This window comes from Notolabrus celidotus, chromosome 1, assembly GCF_009762535.1.
Source record: "Notolabrus celidotus isolate fNotCel1 chromosome 1, fNotCel1.pri, whole genome shotgun sequence".
Classification (NCBI taxonomy): domain Eukaryota; kingdom Metazoa; phylum Chordata; class Actinopteri; order Labriformes; family Labridae; genus Notolabrus; species Notolabrus celidotus.
Window position 1 is genome coordinate 19,794,196 of NC_048272.1, and position 21,738 is coordinate 19,815,933.

Consider the following 21,738-nt stretch of genomic DNA (forward strand, 5'->3'; position numbering starts at 1 on the left):
GACGCCGTAGTCGGGTTGGCAGAGGCGGGATGTAAACAGCTACCAGTATGACACGTGAGATCTCCCTGTGCAGATAACATGGTCGGAGGCCCACAGCGCTCTCAGTGCTATACCGGTCTGGACAGTCTGGAGGCCGTCAATGGAGACATTGTGGTCGGGAATATCCTGATGAAGCCACGTTTCCGTAAAGCACAACATGCTACATTCCTGAAACTCCGTCTGACTCCTGGCTAGTCCTGTTAGCTTGTCGATCTTATTATCCAGAGATCTCACGTTGTTCATGATGAGAGAGGAGAGACACGGCTTCTATCTCCTCTCCATAAACCTCTGTCTTCTTATACCAGCTCTCCTCCCTCGTAGCTTATGCCTCCTCTGCTTGAGTATGGGTAAAAACAAAAACAAAGCGGGCAACAGTAATGCAAGTAAAAGTTAAAGTTGGTGATTTCATCGTGAAAAACAGTCCACAACTCTCACACACCGAAGGCCAAAAGAGGTCACAACTTCAACAAACTAACAGAGAAAAATCTGTCAAAGTATGATGAAGAGAGAGAAGAAAAATCAGAAACAAAAATGAACAAAGAGGAGCAACTGTAACAGGCTGCATGCACGGTTGGCGGTTGGCTCCTCTGTTTTATTATCCCACAAAATGAAGTCGTGTTAAGACTTGTTTTGTTAAGAGTTATTAGTCTCTCTTTTGACCGGTTGGACTTGACTGTTCGGGGCAGGTTGCTCATAACAGGGAGGAAACCAGGCTCAGTAAAAAGTGCTGCAGGCCGTAGTAAGTTTAAGATATAAAACTTTGAAGTGTTCTGCAGTCACGACTCAGCATCACATTACTCCCTCAGAAACCTGTGGAGACTCAGGCTGCCAAATCCCCGACGGATGGCTTTCCCCAGGTGTATTTAAAAAAAAAAGAATCACCTGTACGTTGTTTACTTTCTCCACTTTTTCTCCATGCTTTGGTCCCGCGGGATTTAACAAAGGCTGTATTGTCTCATTACTTTCATCTTCTCCTGCAACCTGTTCACCAGAGCTGACTGTGTGTGTTTATTTCTCAGTTATACAAGAGATTACTTCAGCTAAGCAGTGTGATTGCTCATGTGCTCTGTCTGCGCTTTTTTGCCATGCCAACTCATGTTGTAACCAGGGAAACAGTCTACAGTCTGACTCGAAATCCTTTTGTTTCTTTTATCTTCCAACCACAGGAGGAAAAGTCTCCTCAAAGAGCTGAAACGGCAACCTCCAGTCTAAAAATATGAGTCCAATGCAGAAGTGCTAAAAACTGCAGTTCCTTGAGGATCCGCTTGAGGCTGGCTCCGGAAGTACCGGAAACAGCATACACACCAATTCAAATAAGCTGATTTTTACAGCAGAAATAAACATGTTTACAGTCTGGGACAAAAAACGAGTGTAATCTAGATAGCTAATTTCTTGATCGACACACACTGTATGGGGTGTGAATTTTTTCATAACGCAGTCATTTCCAAGATATTTAGATTACGAGTCTTCCAATGAGAGGCTCAGCTGACTTGATTGAGAGGCGGGACCACATAGCTGTTGGCTAGGAGGCTCAAAGTAGGGATGTGCAATGATTTTCGAATATTCAAATGTTTGTTCACTTTGTATAAATCAAAGAGTTACTTTGAATATTTTCTCATTTTAAAAGAACAATTTGTGATCGTTTTTACCGGTGCCAGGTTGTAATACGGTATTCCCGCCAGACGGTGGCTATAGAGCATCTTAAAGCTGTTTGCTAACCGCATTAAGTAACAGAAGAAGAAGAAGCAGAAGAATCCTAACTGCATTAGATAGCAAAAGAAGAAGAAAACATTCACGACAGTCGTGGCGATTTTCTCCGTTTCTGAATCTCACACTACTACACCATAGACTGTATAAATAATGGACGTGGTATCCATGATGTCACCCATCTGTTCCTGAGCGCTGTTTTGAAGCCAATCGTTGGCGGGAGCCATATTGGTAATGCTGAACTCAACCAGTCAAAGTGTGACGTAAGGAGGCGGGGTTTGAGGCTCCTAGCCAACAGCTATGTGTTCCCGCCTGTCAGTCAAGTGAGTCATGTCCTTATTAGGGCCAAAACTCGTAATCTTAATATCTTCTGAACCATCACGTTAGAAAAAATTCGCCCCCCGTGCAGTGTGTGCCGATAGAGAAATTAACTACGTAGAACCAAGTCTATTTTTGAACCAGGCTGTAAACATGTTTATTGATGCTGTAAAGATCGTATTTTTTTAATTGCTGTGTATGTGGTTTCCAGGGTTTCTGCAGCCAACCTCAAGCGGATTCTCGATGAACTGCAGTTTATAACACCTCCGCATGGGCTTCATATTTTTAGACCAGAGGTTGCCGCTTGTACTACACGTCTTTCCAGAGACAGAGCATGGCTGTAAAATGTAGCAAAATAGACTATTGGCCTTAAAACAGCGCTTTAGAAACAGATAGGAAACATCACGGATACTACGTCCATTATTTATACAGTCTATGTTTGAAACCTGCAGTATTTAATGTGTTATTATGATACAAAGGTGTAACACTGATCTCTCCTCCCTTCTCTTTCTCAGCCTTTCAGTCAGGGCGCATTCGGCTGCTCTCAGATGTACAGCAGCAGCTTCGGAGGAGGATTCAGAGGACCAGGCGGACAGCCGATGGTCAACTACAGTCAGATGCCTCTGGGGCCCTACGTCAGCGGTGAGAGTCGGTGTTTACACTGATGATGTTTTGATAAGGATAGAAAACAGGCGGGACTGAAGTAAAGAAACATGTCATTGAAAATTAAGGAGAATGAAACCAAGTTTTTAGAGATAATTGTAGAGATCACATTCCTTTTATTATGCTGTTACCAATCAAGAAGACATCACCACTAACTGCACACATGCCCTGTTTGAATCTACTGTGTCCCAACAGCATGTTAGCATCAGATATTGCCCTGTATCTCACAGCTTGCTGTCCACACTGCATATAAATATACACTTCTGTAACATTGTGTAAACAGACCACATTGCTGTCGGCTACACGCAGGAGACCGACTGGAGACATCTGAGATGTAAGAGTATTTTCTATCCTACATTTACACTTTACAAACAGAAAAACTGGGCCGTGTTAGCCAACAACAACAACAACAAACTACGGTGTTGAGAAATGAAGCCAAAGCAGAAGTGCAAAAAAAAAACAAAAAACTGCAGTTCCTCTAGTGTCCACTTGAGGCTGGCTGCAAAAGCCAAGGAAACCGCTTTGGTCCCATGTCAAAATGTTGGGTTTTACAGCACAACTGTGATTACACCCAGGTTCAAAAAACATTGTTTTATATTTTAAGAAAGGTAATAATCAAGACTGGATGAAACACCATCTTAAAAATGTGAATAGTTAACATTTCAGTGCCACATGATGTCACGATGATGTCAGAGCAAGAAACACGTTTTTTAAAACTTCAAATGTGTGAGCCCGAGAAACTGAAAATATTTCCCTGAAAACAGGCTGACATCCTTATTCAACTTTGACCTATCCTACCCCACTTAGTTTACACACACTGAGCATTTGCAGACATTTTGGGTGTATTCACAACATGAAGTTACTTTGATCTATTTGAAAACCACTCAATCAACACGTTTAATGTCACAATTATTACTATAAAATACTGAGAAAGTAAAACGTGTTGTTAATATGAAACCTTAAATGTTAAACTGTCCTCCTTCTGTAGTGTCCTCTAACGGCCCTCCACCCCCCACAAGCCATCTGGACAAGAAGTCACTCGACTCCTTGAGAGACGTGGCTACTCCTGATCTCAAGTCGGGGAAACCTAGTGATGTCATCTGCATTGAAGACTAGACCGGCTCTCAAACACTGACCTGGGATCAGAAAGCCCCCTGGGGATGGTCTGCGTGGATGACAGCTGCCCATTTCCCCTCCGCCATGTCCTCCTCTTTTTCTCCTGACTTTTAACTCTTCAAAATCAAGCTCTCTCTCTGTCTGCGGATAAGATGATTAACTTTTTGATTAATGCAGATGTATCTATCTTAACAATTGCACTTTTATCTTTCAAGGACTCTGTAGAGGTATTTCAGTAGATGTTAGCTTTTTGTGCCGGAGAGCCAAGGATTTGGAGAGAAAATGAAGCAGACTTTATGAAAGAGGATTTTTTTTTTTCAGCCCTGCACTACAAGGTAAAACTCAAGGAAGTTGGCTTGACTGAAGGTCTGATGCTCACGACTGGGGCTCTTTCTGATCTACGACTGTGTGCTTCGTTCGGTGCCAGCTTCAACTTTTTCATTCTGTGCGCCCCTTTTTGTTATCTTCACTACACTGTGACTGTGCCCATCAGTGAAGAGGAGTGAATTAAGGACCATTTCAGTCACAGTTTGATAGTTTGAGGGCCAATATTGTTACTTTCAATGTATTTTTATCATTCATGTAGTAACCAGTGGATAAATTATTGATTTGACAGCATCAGAAACTATGATCATGTATGCAGTAATGGACACAGTCTTTCTGAATCCTCTAAAGACTGCCACCCGCTGGTCATGTGGAGAAAGTGATCCCTGCTTAACATGCAGACACATTTGACTGCAGATACCTGAGAGGGTTGGCTTCTTGTACTGTATATACTCAGAGACTGCTGTTTATTTTACCTCACATAGGTCTAATCTTAGTGAAAATATGTACACAATGAAGAAATCAGCGAACACGAAGATCAAGCAAAGAAAAGAAGCTGCAGAAATGATTTTTAACACATTTCAAGAGAAGACTGAGTATTACTGTGTACGGTACAGTATTTGTGATTCTTACTATATTTGAATGTTAGTAGTGGCTGTAGAGCTTAACCCTGGGGCCAGGACCGGTGGGAGTGCACTATAAAAAGGAACTCATCTGGTCCACATCCACACATGGAGCCAACTACAAGCAGTCCTGCGTTGAGGGCGGCTATTTTTCTCCTCTTACTTACATCACAGGGACTTTCCAAGCTCCCTGTCATTGTTAGAACTGAATAAGAACATATGTGCTTCAGGCACGGTCTCACTTTAAGTCGAGTTTTGTCTCAAAATGAGCTTTTGTTTGCTTTTTCTTTACTTTAAGGTAAATAAGATGTTATTTGGTCACTTGATGCCATTTAAAAAGATGATCCCTGTGTTCTTTGATGCAGTGTGTTTCCTCCAAATGTAGACTGCAATTTATCATATTAACAAGGCGGCCATTTTCCTCTTTTGTCACATTCATATGGGAACCAAAAATGCTTGAATAATGAACTGCAAATTGTAGAAATGTGGGGACCATTGCTTCCTCATCAATTAGTGACAAAGACAGTAAATCCACAGCGACTTTTGGGCCAAATTTCAATCAACAGATCAATTTTCGTTTATATAGCAAAACATTTCAACAACACTCAACTTATAATACTTCACATGTGGAGCAAAATCTTGAACACAAACTACCATTTCAAAGCAAAACAACATATTTAAAAACCCAAGTGCCAACGTTGCACAATAGCTACCGTTAGCAATGACCTAGCTCAGGGGTTCCCAAACTTTACCATGCCAAGGCCCCCTAAACAGCATTAGCTTCTGTCTGGGGACCCCCTTTGCAAACCCACAGACAATGCTTCAAAATATGTAAAGAAACATCAACTTTTAGAATGTATTTTATTACTTTTATTCACTTTTTAATAATTATCATATTTGTTTAATATAGGAAATTATTAACACAACGTGCTGTAAAAAAAAAAAAAAAATAGATTCTATTTTTTCCCCTTCCCTCCAATTTTCTGAGGCCCCCCTAGCGCCCCCTGGCGGCCCCCACTTTGAAAACCACTGACCTAGCTAACGAAACCTTTTCAAAAGGTTTGAAAGATATAAATCGAATTTGACATATCAGAGCACATCTCGGACACATTTAAACCCAAAGAAAAATACAGTAACACTGAAAATGTCTTCAAGCATCAGGAAATGCTATCAAATGCAAACGCATGCTATGAAATGGTTAGCTAACGAATTGCAATTCAAAAAATGAATCATGAAATATCAGCGTGCATCTTCTACATATTTATTTAAACTTTTAAGAAAACACTGTATCTTTCCTATCATATCACCTCACACCGTCAAACTAATGTTGGCTAGCAAGTGGTTCAATGCTAACGTTAACCGCTGTTAAAAGGGATGCTGAAAAGATTCGAAAGATATAAATTGAATTCGAAATATCAAAGCATATCTCAGACACACATTCAAACCCAATAGAAAAATACAGTAACAATGAAAATGTCTTCATCAAATGCTACTACTAGCTAGGACATGGTGAGCTAAAAAATTGCAATTCAAAAAATTAATTATGAAATATCAGCGTGAATCTTCTGCACATTTATCTGAACTTTAAAGTAAAACACACTGGATCTCTCCCATCATATCACCTCACACCGTCAAATTAATATTAGCTAGCAAGTGGCTCAATGCTAACGTTAGCTGCTGTTTAAAAGGGATGGTTCAGGTTTTATGTAAAGACGGCTGTATGAAGAACTTAGTGTAATACTTACAAGGCAATTCCAGTCTGGTCTGCCTTTTTATTGAGGAACCTGGCGGAGAACAGTCACAGATGCTAGGCTATAAACCCCTAAAGACCAGACTGATTTCACCATGTAATTAAGCTAATTATGGATGGTAGAATGGATGGACCATTTTCAGATCCAACACATACATGTTCCTTCAACTGCTATTAACATTTCCTTTAAATTCTAAAGCCATGATATTTGCACCATTTGTCACATTTCATTTGTTTATATAATTTAAGAACATTTACAGCAGTATTTATACTTCCCACCCAGAGCTGTGCGTCAGATGAAAATTTCCGCAGTGTGAATACAGTGAATTGGTTATGCTGCAGTCTAAACTTGATTTTGATAATCCTCGCTGTACATCAGCTTCTAAGGACCATTGTTAAAGAGAATAACTCTTTAAACTAAGTCCTCACCTCTATTTATGTTTGGTTCTTTCAAGAGTGTGTTATTGACTCTTGCTGTACCTGGTGTGACGGAACGTTAGCATGGTATAGCTACATATCTTGTCCAATCCATCTGGCTTCTCTTCATGTGCTAAAGTGACTGTCCACTATCTAAAACAATCTTTTTTAAATGCAAGCTTTCTACGTTTCCTTTTTCGATGAAGGCTTCGCTTGAATGTTTGGGCTAAAAGTGCAAATTGCTACGACATGTATGTGTCTTCTTTTCCGTTTTTTCCAAAGGCCAGTGGCATTACTTGTTTGTTATATTATTGTTGGCGCCATTGGTGCCGCAAGTATTTGACTTTGTTTGGATGAAGACTGTGATTGGACTAATTGAAACTGAAGAGGTAGTACTGTACAGCATTGATGAGTGTATTTTCTTCCTCTTCTCTCCATTTCAAGATAAATTAATTGGACTGAATTTGAACAAACCAGGAGATGAACCTTGAGGTGCATCATGTCTGTTTCTTTTCCAAACTCGTAACAGTTAATCAACTCTACTTTGTTCCTTGTTTCACCATGAATTACTTGACCATGATGTGTACTAGGTTGCTTGACAGACAGAACCTCAGAAACATGTATATACTTGAAGGATTTTTCAGAGATCATCTTGAACAGATTAATGTATCAATCTGAAAAACGATGAATGTCTGCTGGGTGGTGTTGCCATAGAACTGCAGTGTGCACCGTATGTGCTCATCAATCGACATCATGTCCTTTTCCCTCTGGAGTGATGACGTCAAAAACAAAATACTCCAAAAGAAATGCAATCAAACTGAAGTCTGTATGAATGTAACGTCTGTAAGAAAAAAAAGGCTTCAGTCTAATATTATAAATATGTTAACAATGTATGTACATGCTTATTAACATGGCTTCAAAAGCTACCAAAAGACCCTGATAAAAGGCACCTTTGTTGCAGCGAATGCACAGCATGTGAAGCGTTAAGTGTGATGCTTCACTTTGAGGAGGCGGTGTAGTGTATCTAGCATTTACAGACAATGAGCTCCAAGCAGTGTTATGGTTCTGATATTTGTGCTGTATAGCAATTGAATGAAAAAGTGAATTGTCATCTTTTTATTTGTATTCTGTGTATTTGTTCAATGTGTTTTAATAAATCTTCTGGACAACAGTCAACACAGTCGAGTGTTTCTTTCTCTTAAGAATACTTTGATGTTAATTCAAAGCACCTCAGATTGAATTAATGACACTGACCTTCCTGGCATGTTACCCTGTGTTCACCGTGCAGCATCCCCCAGCATTGCACGTCACAATCTGCAGCAGCCTGCAGGACACTAAATGTGATTAGAGACAGAAATAGGGACACTGGTGCTGTCAGCAAGGGATAAAAATAGCAGAAAAATACATTTATATATATATGTATAAAAAAAACACTTACATAATGACTTAAAGGAACTCTCAATGAAACTACAACACAAACTGTGCTGCACTAGCTTCATTTGTTGGATACATGACCAATCTACAATTTTATGGGGATATAACCATATTTTTAAACAAGTTTTAAAATATAATTTGTACATTTTGTAGTTCTGTATTTCATATTTTTACCAGTACAAAGAGTTAGTTTAACATTAAAGGCACTGCAAGGGGTTTTCATGTTGATTCTGGTGACTCCTTTGGGCAAATTTGTTGTGTTTTTATAGGATAAAGGCTGCATTTCCCATGAGCACCATCACTGTCCTAAAGATGTGGCATTTGCTGTGGAAGTAAATTAACAAATACACATCTTTTGGTTACTACTTTGCTTTGTTTAAGACAACTTTTTGCAGGATGCAGAGTGATGAGGTTAAGTATTGATTTGTATCTATGACAAATGATTAACTAACGTAACAACGACTACATTTTTATTAATGGAGCGACGCCTGCGAGCTAGTTCAGGCAGACAACTCGAGCTGCAATGCCATACACGTCACATGTCCCACTCTCATAACCATCATCCAATCCTGCCCTCTGCCTCTCAAATTGGCGGTCTATTTAAACTGGGGAAAAATCTCCCATCTCTCCCTCTGCCTGTCAACGCCTCTGCTGCTGCATGCCATTGCTGATATTTTCCTCTTCCCCGCCGCCTCCCCAGCTTCCACCTGCAGGCTCCGGGGGTGTTTAGCATGTTTTGCTCATCACTCCTCAATGTCTGCATGTTAACTTATCTGTGATGAGTGATGAGGCCGGAGCCTGGGCGCTCATCACTCAACATGAATATGTATTTGCTGCTACAATAAACAATTTAAACGTGAGTTGTCTGACTGAACTGTTAGTTACGGCTCACCCATCTGTTCCTGAGAGCTGTTTTGAAGCCAATTGACGGCGGCAGCTATATTGGAAATGCGGAACTCAACCAGGCAGAGTGTGACGTAGTGTGAGCCTCTTAGCCAATAGCTATGTGTTCCCGACTGGGAGTCACGTCAGTCATGTCCTTATTTGGGCAAAAACTCGGAATCTTAATACCTTCTGAACCGTCACGTTAGAAAAAAATTCACCCCCGTACAGTGTGTGCCATTAGAGAAATTAGCTTTGTAGGGCCAAGACGTTTTTTTAACCAGGCTGTAAACATGTTTATTAATGCTGCAAAGATCGTCTTTTTCCCATACATGTCTATGTGGTTTCCGGTGTTTCTGCAGCCAGCCTCAAACAGATTCTCAATGTATTGCAGTTTATAACACTTTGGCATGGGCTTCATCGTTTGAGACCGGAGGTTGCTGCTTGGGCTCACCCTGTTACTGTCACAACTGGGTGAGCAGACGTACCGGTTTAGTGTCCCCTGTCATCATGTTATGAGGTGTGCTCCAGAGTCCGTTTAGATGTCTAAATACCAAAAATCTGCACAAAGTTTCACTCTTTAGTCCTCACAGAGCAGGGAAGCATTCACACACCAGCATAAACAAGAAATCCTGATCATAGACGTTTATCTCTTTTAACTAGCAAAGCCCTGGTTGAGGTTTCTCCGTCTAAGACCATACTTCAACAAAAAAACTGTTTCAGTTTTAGCCAAAAGTACAAAGTATTATGCAGACAGAAACATTTCTGAAGTTAAAAACTCCTCCTTTTTGCTGACTCACCTCCTACTGCCAAACTTCACTAGCAGAGCTCTAAACAAAGACCCTCAGGGTGAGTACTGAATATCAACACAGCTTTTTCTGACCTAAACACAGACACTCAAATTCAGTATAAAGAACTAAGCACACTTGTGGCTGCTAATCTAATATTACTATGAAGGAGGTACAGTATAAGTGTACATGAGTGAGACTATTACACAATGGGTTTAAAACTCCTAACAGTGTCTTTAAAGATCATGAAAAGCTTGGGTGTAACCTAATGAGCCACCAAATGAGAAATGTGGAACAGTTGAATGATGAGGTAACGCGTACTTTAGCCTGTATAATGAGACAATCTTTGAAGTTAAAAGTGAAGTCATATAAAGCAGTGGAAAAACATATTTAAACTTTAGTAACTTTGAGGGTTGGTGAAGTTTTATCTGCTTCTATTGCTTGTTTTTCTTACACAAGTTAGAATGTTTTTTCTTCTCTCCTTTAATAATAATAATAATAATAATAATAATAATAATAATAATAATAATAATAATAATAATAATAATATTAATACGATGATACTAAAAAAATATATATTTTTTGCCTTAAAATATGATATCAATTAAGGTGTGTCATCATTTTCAATGATGGAGAATGTTATACATTATGTAGCAAAATGTAAATTAAGAAAGGTACAGTTGACTGTCTGAGAGTTGACTCTCTCTGTGATATTTTACATTTCACATTTTTATGTCGATTATCAATTATTTACCCAAATGTAACTCCCTGATTCAATAAAAGTTTAACTCGTTAAAAAAAATGTTTATCTCTAGATTCATTTCTCACTTTCTTCAGGTTAACATTTGTTAAAAGCTGCACAGATCAGTCAGTTTTTGTGTTTTATGCCAAACATTTTGCAAATTGTTACTCCTCTAATAAAAGGAATCACTTTGCTTTGTGTTGCTTTGGCTCATTTCAGTCCTCAGTTCAAGCCTCCTTTGTGCTAATGACCAAAAATCAGTTCCACGTTACCTGTTTAATCTCAGCCACTGTTGAGAAACTCACACAGCTGACTCAAGTGCAGCGAGAACAGACAAGTTCAGTCCCACACGGAAGTGTTCTCAGGCAGCGTTACCCCTAATTCCTTCTGTTCAGCCCACTTTTCCCTGTAATCTCCTCTGATTGGTACAAACACCTCTCCCTGAGCTTCCCATTGGCTGCACGCTTGATTTTCTCACTCTGCTATTGGTCGGCTGCGTGTGAGAGCCCTCACCCTGCTTTGTGCTGCTTGTCTGGGCAGCAGCAGGGGTCTGGGAGAGTGGGGAGGAAACCAAAAGAAAAAGACAGAATGAGAGTGGAGGGGCTGAGGGGGGTGAAAGGACTTGAGTAAAAAAGAGAGGGTCAGAGAGGGGGAGATAGAGGGAGGAACACAACCAGAGGAGCAGAGAGAGAGGCTGAGAGAAAAGAGGGAGGGAGTGCAGAGGGTTACCTCATCCAGAGCTGCTAGTGCACACGGTGCAGGAGGAGAAGTTGTGGGAAAGTAAACAGCTCAGGAGAATTCCAATCTGTTTCAGCCACTTGCAGCCCTTGCAGGAGACTATAAAGATGAGCGAGCTGGAGCCGGCTGCGTGGTAAAAACTGAGAGTTTATGGGAGGATTAAAGGGTCACCAGGGAGTGCCTGAAGCTTCTCGGAGGACACACTACTGAGGACAAGGAGGTGAGAGGCGTTTATGTTTGTTGTCCTGGAAACACTTTACCCCCTTTCCTTCCTGTATTCCCTCTCCTCTGTCTTCCTTCCTCTCTCTAAGCTCAGCTAGCATGTTGCAGAGACAGCAGCTTTGTCCATTGATGGAGTGGAGCATGGGGGGTTGGTGGGAGTGCTGGTTTGTGCCTGTGTGTCTCAGTCCAACAGCTCAACGAGGACAAGGGATGGCTGAAGGGGGAGAGGATGGGAAACAGAAGATACCCGTGTGGCTCTTTTGGCAGAGCACACACCATCATGGACGATTAAACCTGAGCCAGCCGGCTAAAGAAGCGTGAGGCCTTGTTATGATAGCAGCAGTTCCTGAGACACAGACACCGGCAAGGATGAGGGAGAGATTGGCGGATGATCCCAGAAACACACCTCTGGCCGGGTCTGAGGCTCCTCCACAGCCTCAGGCTATAAACAGAGATTCCCTGTCCTTAACAGTTCCAGTTTGACGGTTGCCTCCCGGAGTACAATAGCCCCTCCCAGGATGGATTTCATGCTGCCTCTGTACTCTGAACAGAGAAGAGGGAGGAAAAGGGGTGAGAAGGGGTTGAGCTAAGGGACCTCTGACCAAGTCATTTGCATTTTAAGCTGAGGCACTGTTTCTGCTCCATTTGCCGGATGTCCAAGTGCCCTCCCCTCCTTTCTTCTTCTCCTTTTTTAAAAGAAACTCCATGGACTCACTGTATCAGATTTTTTTCTCCTTAGTCACAGTCTAGCTCTTCAACCAGGCATTTACAGTCCATGCATGCATGGCCTGAAGCTACCACAAAGACCCTACTATCAATGGGAACTCTCTTCTTTTGCCACATTTTCACCCATTAAAACTTTCCCTCACGCAATCGATGTGCACTGCAAGGCCTTGGTGATCAAGTGCACAATCAGTCACTTGATACTGGTGGTGACACGCCTGCCAAATGTTAACTGGTTGACTGTATTACACACTGATAACATTCCTCTTGGAGTGTTAGATAATTAACCAGAGAAGGACAAATTCAGGGATGTTTTAAAGTACTTTGTTGTCACTGAAAACTTCACCTCTGACAGTTTGACTCTGAAATACCAGAAGAACTCTATTACACTCGTAAGGAGTAGCAGGCTAAAACATGTGGCACTGTAATGCAATACTCTACTGATACCAAGTATGAATCTATAACTATGTCAATACTTTTTAAAATATTGGAACTAATAACTAACTAATAACAAGGAAAACTGCCTTCTAGGACAAACAGATGGTCTTTCTTTGGTGGGGTCAGCAGCATTTACTGCATAACATAGATATAGTCTCAATAACATCATCCACTGGTCTCTGAGGTGGAATTATAAAGCCCAAAGATGGTGGCTGCCATATTGGAAATGCTGACTCCAACTGACTTCTTGTTAAAGCTGGGGTTGGTAGTCAGATTTAGATACACTATTTGTTATACTGGTTAAAATTATCTTTATGTCCCGATGTCCGCGTTTTTTTCTTACTGCTGAGTGAGACATGAGTTGACGTAGTGCAAAGCACAACGATGTGCTGAGGACCGGTTTTGAATCAGTCATGATCATATGGTCCTGATTCAGCGGAGCTCGTGCATGTGAGCGGGGGCATCATTTTGGAGGAGCTCCGAGGGGAGGTGGGGAGGTGGGGAGGGGTTAGACGTAGTCCTGAGGAAATGTTACATTCAAATTCATGCTAGTTCTCTGTGGCTACCAACCCTGGCTTCAATCTGTAAAACAGCAAATATATGGAGTTGAGGTTCTTCCTTAGCTGTCTGGCTAACAGCTACATGTCCACCCCTCAAATTAGCCACGCCCCCTTGTTATGCCTAATGATGTGCAAACATTTTATGCAAAATGTTTAGACGACAAAATTGAACATTGTCACCCTCGCTAGCCATCACCAGAATTACTACTCTATAAAGCAGATTCATATTTGTGCCTAAGGCTGGTGGTGCTAGCTCTGCTAGTGTTAGTCCCTATTGCCAAACCATTTGACATCTTTTACCAGCAGACACTGAGATCCTGTGTTTAGCCGTGTTACATATGAATATTTTGCTCAATTTTGGCTGCTTACTGAGTGTTTTCTTACCTTTAAGACTAGAAGATTAGTCAGAATTAAAATTTCAGTTTAACAAGGCAATTAGGTACAGAGACCAAATCCATTTATGTACCAGGCTGTAAACATGTCAAGTTTGCTGTAAAAACCGGGCTACTGTAATGTCCTGGGCGTTTGGAGCCAGCCTCTCCTGGACACTTTAGGAACATGCACTTCTGCCCTGCCTTCCTTTTTTAACACTGGTTACTGCTTGTTCAGCAATAGTTGGTTGAGATGGAAGTCTCATTATTTATCTACAATATAACATTAATCTACATCTGCTTGCTCAAGGGGTAGTATAACATTCTATTAATTTCTAATTTTGATCACTTGTTCCTTTCAAAATACGTGACTGTTTAGACGTGTCTGAACTCCACTTTGACTTGAAGCTTTATCTCATTAGATAAAACACTTAACATTTCACAGTGTGTTATTACAAGTCTCAGGAAAACATCTAACAGTCCTGCTGGGTATTCCCACTCACACTGGTTACAATGCAGACCCATTATCACTCTCACCATCTTAAGCTTCAGCTTACAATGCATTGTGGGAGGATCAAATTTATCAGATGTGTAAAGCATTCTACAAACGCTCTAATTCAGAAGTATATTTTCATATTTGATATCTGATTTGACAGCACATCAAAGGATCAGCTGCTGTTCTTTTACAATGAGAGTGAGAGCAGGTTTGATACCTGCTGAACAGTTGACATAATACAAACACAATGACTGATGCCAAAGGCAACAACTGTTTGACTGCTGCACCAAAGAGGACATCGTCAGAAACTGTTTACATCAGACGATTTAGATCTTTGTCACTGTTGATCAGATAGTTTTACTGTATCACTGTTTCCCTGATGTATCTCTTGAAGTCATAAAGTTGTGCATGAGATAAGGAATGTTTTGTGCACACTCAGAGGAAGTTTGTTTGAGTCTTTCCAATAATTTATCTTTCACTGATTATTAACTTAATGAGCAATGAGTCATTTCAAGGCTTAGTATTTTGGCATTTTTTGTTGTCCAGAAGATTTCAGATAAGATGCCATCTGTGTGCAGGTGAATACTTATAAGTTATCGTACTCTTTGCAGACACTAGTTGGGGGTCACGAGATGTCTATCAGGTTTTTCCCTTTTTTTCTTTAAAGTAATCTAAAATTGCATATTTTACTCACTGTTGTCAAAATATCAACAGCAATAGTAATTCAATTTGAACTAAAACCTTGCAAATACAATTTTTTTTCATTATCAGTCTGCCTTTTTTTTTTTTTTGCCAGATGACCCCTAAGGTTAGGGTTAGTTAACAGTTAATTATCAAAGCATCATTAGCAGCAGGTTAATTCATAACAGAACAGGAAACACAGCAACATGTCCATGTAGGTAGGCTAATATTCTGCAGACCAGCTAGACGAGGTATGACGCAACATATAATCACTTCTAGGGACATTGCAGGTCTTTGGCAACCGTTATTTTGGGGGTTGCGGGCTGAAAAGTTTGGGAACACCTGGCTTAGAGGGACCAAACATAAATCCACCATGAGCAAACTCTTGGTAACACCTTGCAACAGTGGTGAGGAAATACTTCCTTGCAGGTAGAAACCTGTGACCTTGGAGGAGCTCAAGTAAGGGAACAAACCTAAAGATAGAGTAGGGACAAAATACAGAGACGGTCAAGCATTTGTGTACTGACTCCTGATACAATTAGCCCATCGCTGGAGCCAAATATTGATATTCTAATAAAAGCATAATGCTCCTTGAACAGATTTCCTTTCAGGTTTTCCTCCCCACTAATTCATAACTCCTTGCGGTGGTGCCAATAACATTAATCTTGCACTTAATCTTTTATGTAAATCAGTCAATCTGGTGTATCATTTATGATCGTCTTGTATTTTATCATCATTCATCACAGACTGTGATGGACCAAGCACACATCTTCATTACTTAAGTCAAAGTATAGATCGTCCTGGTCAAACATTACTCCAATACAAGTGAAAGTAGTTCTGTCAAATTAAGTCCTGGGGTATTTGCTTTTAAAAATACTTAAGTATTCAAAGGATTTTTTTAAATATCTCAACATATTTTCACAAATGTTCATCTGGAATAAAAACAGTGTGTTAGCTACAGACCTCCACATGCTTTTTCAGGTTAGATGCTGATGTTTTGTAGGCTGTGATGAAGTTTGTGTGGTAAACAGATCAGAGATTTACAACATTACGAATCGTTCTTTATTTTAAAAGACTCAAACATGGGCTTAAAATATGGCCGTGGTGCTCACGTAGAGAATCATCATCCTTCTCGGCTATAGCCATCATCACCACGACTAAATGAACGGACCGATCTGACCTAACGTTTGATCTACACTCAACCGTTTACAGTTTACGGTCTTTGGGATCTGATTTCAGAAAAGAAAATTCATCAGCTGACTTCAAAGCAAAAGTAGTGAGTAACTAGAGCACTGATAGAAATGTAGCGGAGTCAAAAGCATGATATTTGTCTTTCAAATGTAGTGGAGTAAAAGTAATACGTTCCCCCCAAAAAATAACACTCAAGTAAAGTACAGATACTCAAAAAATCAACTTAAGTACAGTTCTTAAGTAAATATAATTTGTTACTCTCCACCACTGATCGTAGAATTGACTTATCGTGATGTTAATTTGTCATACAGTGTTGTGAGTTAATGTGAATGTCCTACCTCTACTTATAGGTGTTTGAATAGAAAGATAGTGACATTTACTGTACCACATCTTTAACATCTTTAATCCAGTCTAAACCGAAGATGGTATCAGGGACAATCAAGCTCCTGTCCTGGGTCCACCAATTTTACTCTTTGCCAGTTTAAGGCCAATGCCAGCAGAGGCCTTTACCTGTTGAATTGAGTTTTATTTGTGCCAAAGGTATCTTTCACACATTTTGAGTCTATGTTCTTGATATCTTTATACTTGCAATGATTGAAAATAGTGTTTCAAATAAAACTAAGAACGTTTCTTTGGTTTTCCTCTTCTCTGGAGAACTCTGAAAGAGCACAGCACAGCTGCTAAGGTGTTCATTTTTTAGGCAACAGAAAAGATTGGAACATTGTTGTGTTGCCTGCCCTTGACATTGGCATATTTTGTAATCCATTTTCACTGGCACTTTGGCACTTCCATATAACTGATATTGTGAAACATGGCCAATAATTTTCTTTGCACCGGAGCACCACAGCAGCACCACTACTGAGATCAGTGCGTGGAACATGATTTGCCGATGGGCTGATATCCGTCAGCAGGGAAAATAACGTCTGATACGGATGTTCAACCAATGCATCCATCTTTAGTACTGCAGAACTTGTTGATCCTCAGGCAAGTTGAGTGGAGAAACAGAAGGTGATGGAGGGTTTTGAATTCTAGAGACTTTGAGGTTGTAAACATGGAAGCATATTCACCAGGAAACGGTAAAATGTTGTTGCGTTTTGGCCGTTCCTTTCAAAAACAGCGTTCTGGGAAGCTGAAAATGCAGACTTCAAATTACAATACTCTCCATGGACAAAGGAGCTTTACTCAGTTTTTAAGGAGGTGGACATGTTGTATATCTACAGAAATAATTTGTGCTATGCTGTAAACTCTGTGAAAGATAAGCTCTTGTTAAAGAATGAAAAAAATTGTTTGAAAATGTTATTTCCAAACCAAAACTAAGGATGTATGTGTATATCAAACATAATTTCATCCCTGAAATATCTGTAATGTGACATTTATCTAGAAGCCAAAGTTCTTTGGTTGCACAGTTAAGATTTGGTGTTCTTCCTCTGGCTGTCGAGGTCGGTCGATTCAAAAACCTCCCGGAAGAAAAAAGACTCTGAGAGTTGTGTGATTTGAAATAAGTGGAAAAAGAGTCCCATTTTCTTTTGTAATGTACAAACTGTGATGACCTCAGAGAGTTATTGTTTTAAGAAGTTGCCTGTATAAATCCTGAAATATTGTGGTGGGCAGACGTGCAAAGACTAGAATGGTTGTTTAATTCTGGCGTCTTTTAGCTCACTCATTTTGTCTGAAAAGCCTGGAAAAGAAGACAAGGTAGTGTTTTTTAAGTCATGGGCATTTTTATTTTATTATACTATAATTTTCCTCCTCAGTTTCTTTATAATGAATGATCGTGCTGTGCGCTCTGACCCTGGATTGCATGAATTCATGGTGTCTTGTAAGCTCATGCGGACTGGGCATACGATTATATGCATGACACAATAATACAATAAATACTTCAAACTTCTTCACAGGCCCATCGGCACATGCAAATGTTTGTTGGTATGCAGCGCGCTTTTGAAGAATGTCTTCATGGGCAGTCATGTGATGTTCCTCAGTGGTGTTTCATTACAAAGTTATACTGCCAACTACTATTCTGGCATGCATACTACAGCATTTTCTGTCTTGTGTACGCAAAACCATTTTCATGATGTGCTGGACTCAAGCAGCAACAGCTACTACTACTCGTCTCATCACTATCACCGCTCCCTCTATCTCTTATTGTCCTGTAATCCTCTTTCCAACCCCAACTCAGTTGAGCTAGATGGCTGTCTAACATGAGTCTGGTTCTGCTCGAGGTTTCTGCCTGTGAAAAGAAGTTTTTCCTTGCTGCTGTAACTTGCTAAATACTGTGAGGTGCAATGCTCATGGTGGATTAAAAGACAGAGTCTTACCCTGTCGTAGTGTTGGGTCTCCGTATTCTATATAACATAGAAGACGGTCTAGACCTGCTATGTTTTTAAAAGTGTCTTGATATAAGGTTTGTTGTGATTTGGAGCTATACAAATAAAGATTGATTGATTGATTGATGTTTTTTTTTATTTAAAGAGAAGGAAATACTTTTAGGCCTCTGACAGTATAACTGCTTCATGTTACAGGATTTATCAGCCATCTACAGCTTGTAAAAGGCTTTAAACTGTGCACTGACTTTGTTCTGTCTCCCTTGGAAACTTTCTTTGTTGTATCAGTTTCCAAAGTATTTTCTTGACACACTAAAGCATTGTGTTCAGCACATTCTTATCTCTGCTCTGTATTTGTTGTGTTCAGCAACCACACACAAGTCCAGTTCTCCATTATGCCGTGAGCACACATGGCAGATGGCAGGTCCCATTGTGTCCTTGACTAAAGTGACACCAGCAGCACATCACTGCTGCTGTGGACTAACGCTAACAGGGCTACTCACCGAGCAGAGGGCACATGAAGGCCAGACAGGCTCCTAAATTAATAATGTGTTCCTCAAATCTGGAGGCAAGTGAGAATACACTATTTCAAATATGCACAGAAAACCCTCTTATTATGTTGTGTATACACTGATATCATATTCTGCATGGCCTTTGGCACACAGTTCTCAGAAATTCACTTAAAGTGAAATTTTAAGTATTCATTGTGGTCATAATGTATAATGCAGTAGGCTAAGTTTCCTCAATGTTTTAACATTCTTATTTAAGCAAAAGCTTGAAATCCAAGAATGTTGTTGAAAATCTTCCCTCTCAGATTTTGACGCCTTTTTACAGCCAAAGAAAAGCTCATTTAATCTCTTCTTTAGGGGCTGTTCTCACGTCTTAAATTAGCAGAGTCACATTCGTATCTCTTGATAGGAAGTGCTCCAGGAAGGAGGAAAGAGTGCCAGAGATAGAATCGACGTCTCTGCCTGGCACTGTTTGTTGTTGTCTCTGGTCGGCTGGTCTCTTGTCGTCTGCTGAGGAAAAAGCCTTGAGTAGTCTTGGTGACTTTCTGTTCGATTCTCAAATGGTGTTTATTCAGTCGTCACCAGCTGCTGCTCTCTGCCATTGTCTATTGATACACCCAAACACAACTGACCAATAGCTGTAAAGGTTGTCTGCAGTCGGTCAAACACTGCACTCACTAAATCTGTAGCTTGAACAAAGTATGCAGCCAAATCCCTGCTGAAAGCTTTTATTGCATGTTAGGAAACTCCTGTTTCCTTCTGGCTTTTAACTGTGTCATTTATTTTCTGTTTTTAAAGCAGATTACACATCCTCACTGATTTCCAAGAAGAACTTTCTCATAGAGATTTAATCAGAAAGCATGAATTAAATGCCAACTACCTACAAATTGGTAAGATTTTATAAATGAAAGAAGGCAGAAAGTTGGGGAAAATATAAAAAAAATCCTCCAAAAAGGCATATCAAAGATTTATTCCTTTAAAAAATGACATTAATGTTTTCTGCACATATTCATGCTGCAAATGTGTGTCCTTGTGTACCTAACATCACCTCTGAACACACAAAAACGCCTCCCTTTTAACTGGTAAACATCGCCCCCCTCATTACCACATTTGGTACACGTTTCCAGAGCTCTATGTAGGTCAGGGACAGGGTGTGTAGGAGTTGGTTTCATCTCTATTCCATGATGTATCTTCTTTTTCCCCTCAAGAATAGCTTTCACACAGCTCCACTCCCGGGGCTCTTTATTTTTCTAAGCCGGAGTCTGTTTGATGGCTTGTCCAAATGCCTTCCTTCAAAGACAGTTGCTTTGAATACCTGTCATTTTGATTCTGAGGACGGCCTATTAAAGCGAGAAACTTTTTGGATTTCTGTTTAAATATTGATGTAAGGAAATTTAACTTTTATTCCCAGCTCTAGCCAACTTGGCGGTCGTATTAATGTGAAAATACTGATCTCTTAGAACCACAAGCCACTCCACTAGCTTGATGTATTTCAGTCCATTGATCTATGGAAAACAATTGTTAAATCTGTGGAGGTATAGAGGCGATAGCTTTCAATGAATTAGCTTTCATGAATTAATCTATGGTATTGTTCAAAGAGTATTCTTCTCCTTTGGACAAAATCCTCCAATTTCCCTGATTAATATGAGCTAAACTTCAGTCTTAACAGCCTAAATGACCTGTGAGCTAATCACTACTGCAGTGACGAATGTAGAAACAATGCTTTCTTAGGTTGAAGAGAAGTTTTCCCACCACAAAAGAGTCATTGTTTATTGGACCAATGTGTGGGCAGACTGCAGAAACTGTGTTTGGTACAGAGGAGGCCGCTGGGTCCAAAGGCTGTGGTGGTATATCATACTTGTAAACAGGCAGAGGATTGGTCTCTAAACAGAGTAGCAGGCTTGCAGTCTAATTTTAAGTTTGCTCTGAGGGATAGTTTAAAGAAAAGGTAGTCGTCTCCGCTCCATCTGTTTGAATTATTCCCTCCTGGTTCATAAAAATGTCCTGATGTCTGCACAGTGTACAGCTTTTCATGGTTCCTTTAATTATCACTCATGTTTATTTGCTTGTATTTGTTGTCGCTTTCATAAACACCTAACCCAAACAGCTGTCTTAGTAGTGTTTTTTATAATACAGTATGCAAAGGGGTGTGAATTCTTAAGTTGAGAAAAGTAGTGCCAAAGAAAAGGCCTGTCTGATGGCAGGGTAAGAATAGTCTAATAAAAATTCTACATAAGGTTTGTTGGATAGGACTTAACACATAGGGCCCGATCTACCAAAGGTTTGCGTGTATAAAAACACGTGCAAACTTGATAGCGCATGCAAAGCTGATGTACTAACCGGGAGCGCCGAGGATTGCATCTGTCAAATGAGCTGACACGAGTCTGTCACGCAAAATACTGGGAGGAGGAGATGCAAATGTAATCATTTAGCACACGCAATGTGGTTTATCAAACCTGAAACAGATAGCGCGCAGTGTTTTTGCGTCTATATTTAGCACGTTTGAAAGGCAGGTGCAAACTGGCACAGCATTACGCACAAATGGCAGTCACAAAAAGGAGCCATGTCATGTCACCTATGGAGAAACTCCTTGCAACACTGCATTTTATGCATTTAACACAAATTCGAAGCAGTTCAGCACCACGGATAGCGACTGCATCATTCTGATACCCACTTTAACTTATT

The 21,738-nt window shown here is 40.2% G+C and overlaps 2 protein-coding genes across 4 annotated transcripts in view; both read left to right on the forward strand.

Moving 5' to 3' along the window:
- chd5 (chromodomain helicase DNA binding protein 5) overlaps positions 1–8,128 on the forward strand; it is a 62,472-nt gene extending 54,344 nt beyond the window's left edge. For 2 of the 3 annotated variants that reach the window (XM_034684267.1, XM_034684260.1), the window contains exons 39-41: positions 2,580–2,706; positions 3,011–3,061; positions 3,716–8,128. In XM_034684267.1, the coding sequence (XP_034540158.1) occupies positions 2,580–2,706; positions 3,011–3,061; positions 3,716–3,843 (306 nt within the window). In that variant the 3' untranslated portion in view covers positions 3,844–8,128. The remainder of the gene's footprint in view (positions 1–2,579; positions 2,707–3,010; positions 3,062–3,715) is intronic. The other variant, XM_034684275.1, reaches the window with a different exon arrangement.
- Positions 8,129–11,479: 3,351 nt separating this feature from the next.
- arhgef10la (Rho guanine nucleotide exchange factor (GEF) 10-like a) overlaps positions 11,480–21,738 on the forward strand; it is a 218,187-nt gene continuing 207,928 nt past the window's right edge. The window contains exon 1 of the mRNA XM_034684285.1: positions 11,480–11,761. The gene's annotated coding sequence lies outside the window, so the exon portion shown is untranslated. The remainder of the gene's footprint in view (positions 11,762–21,738) is intronic.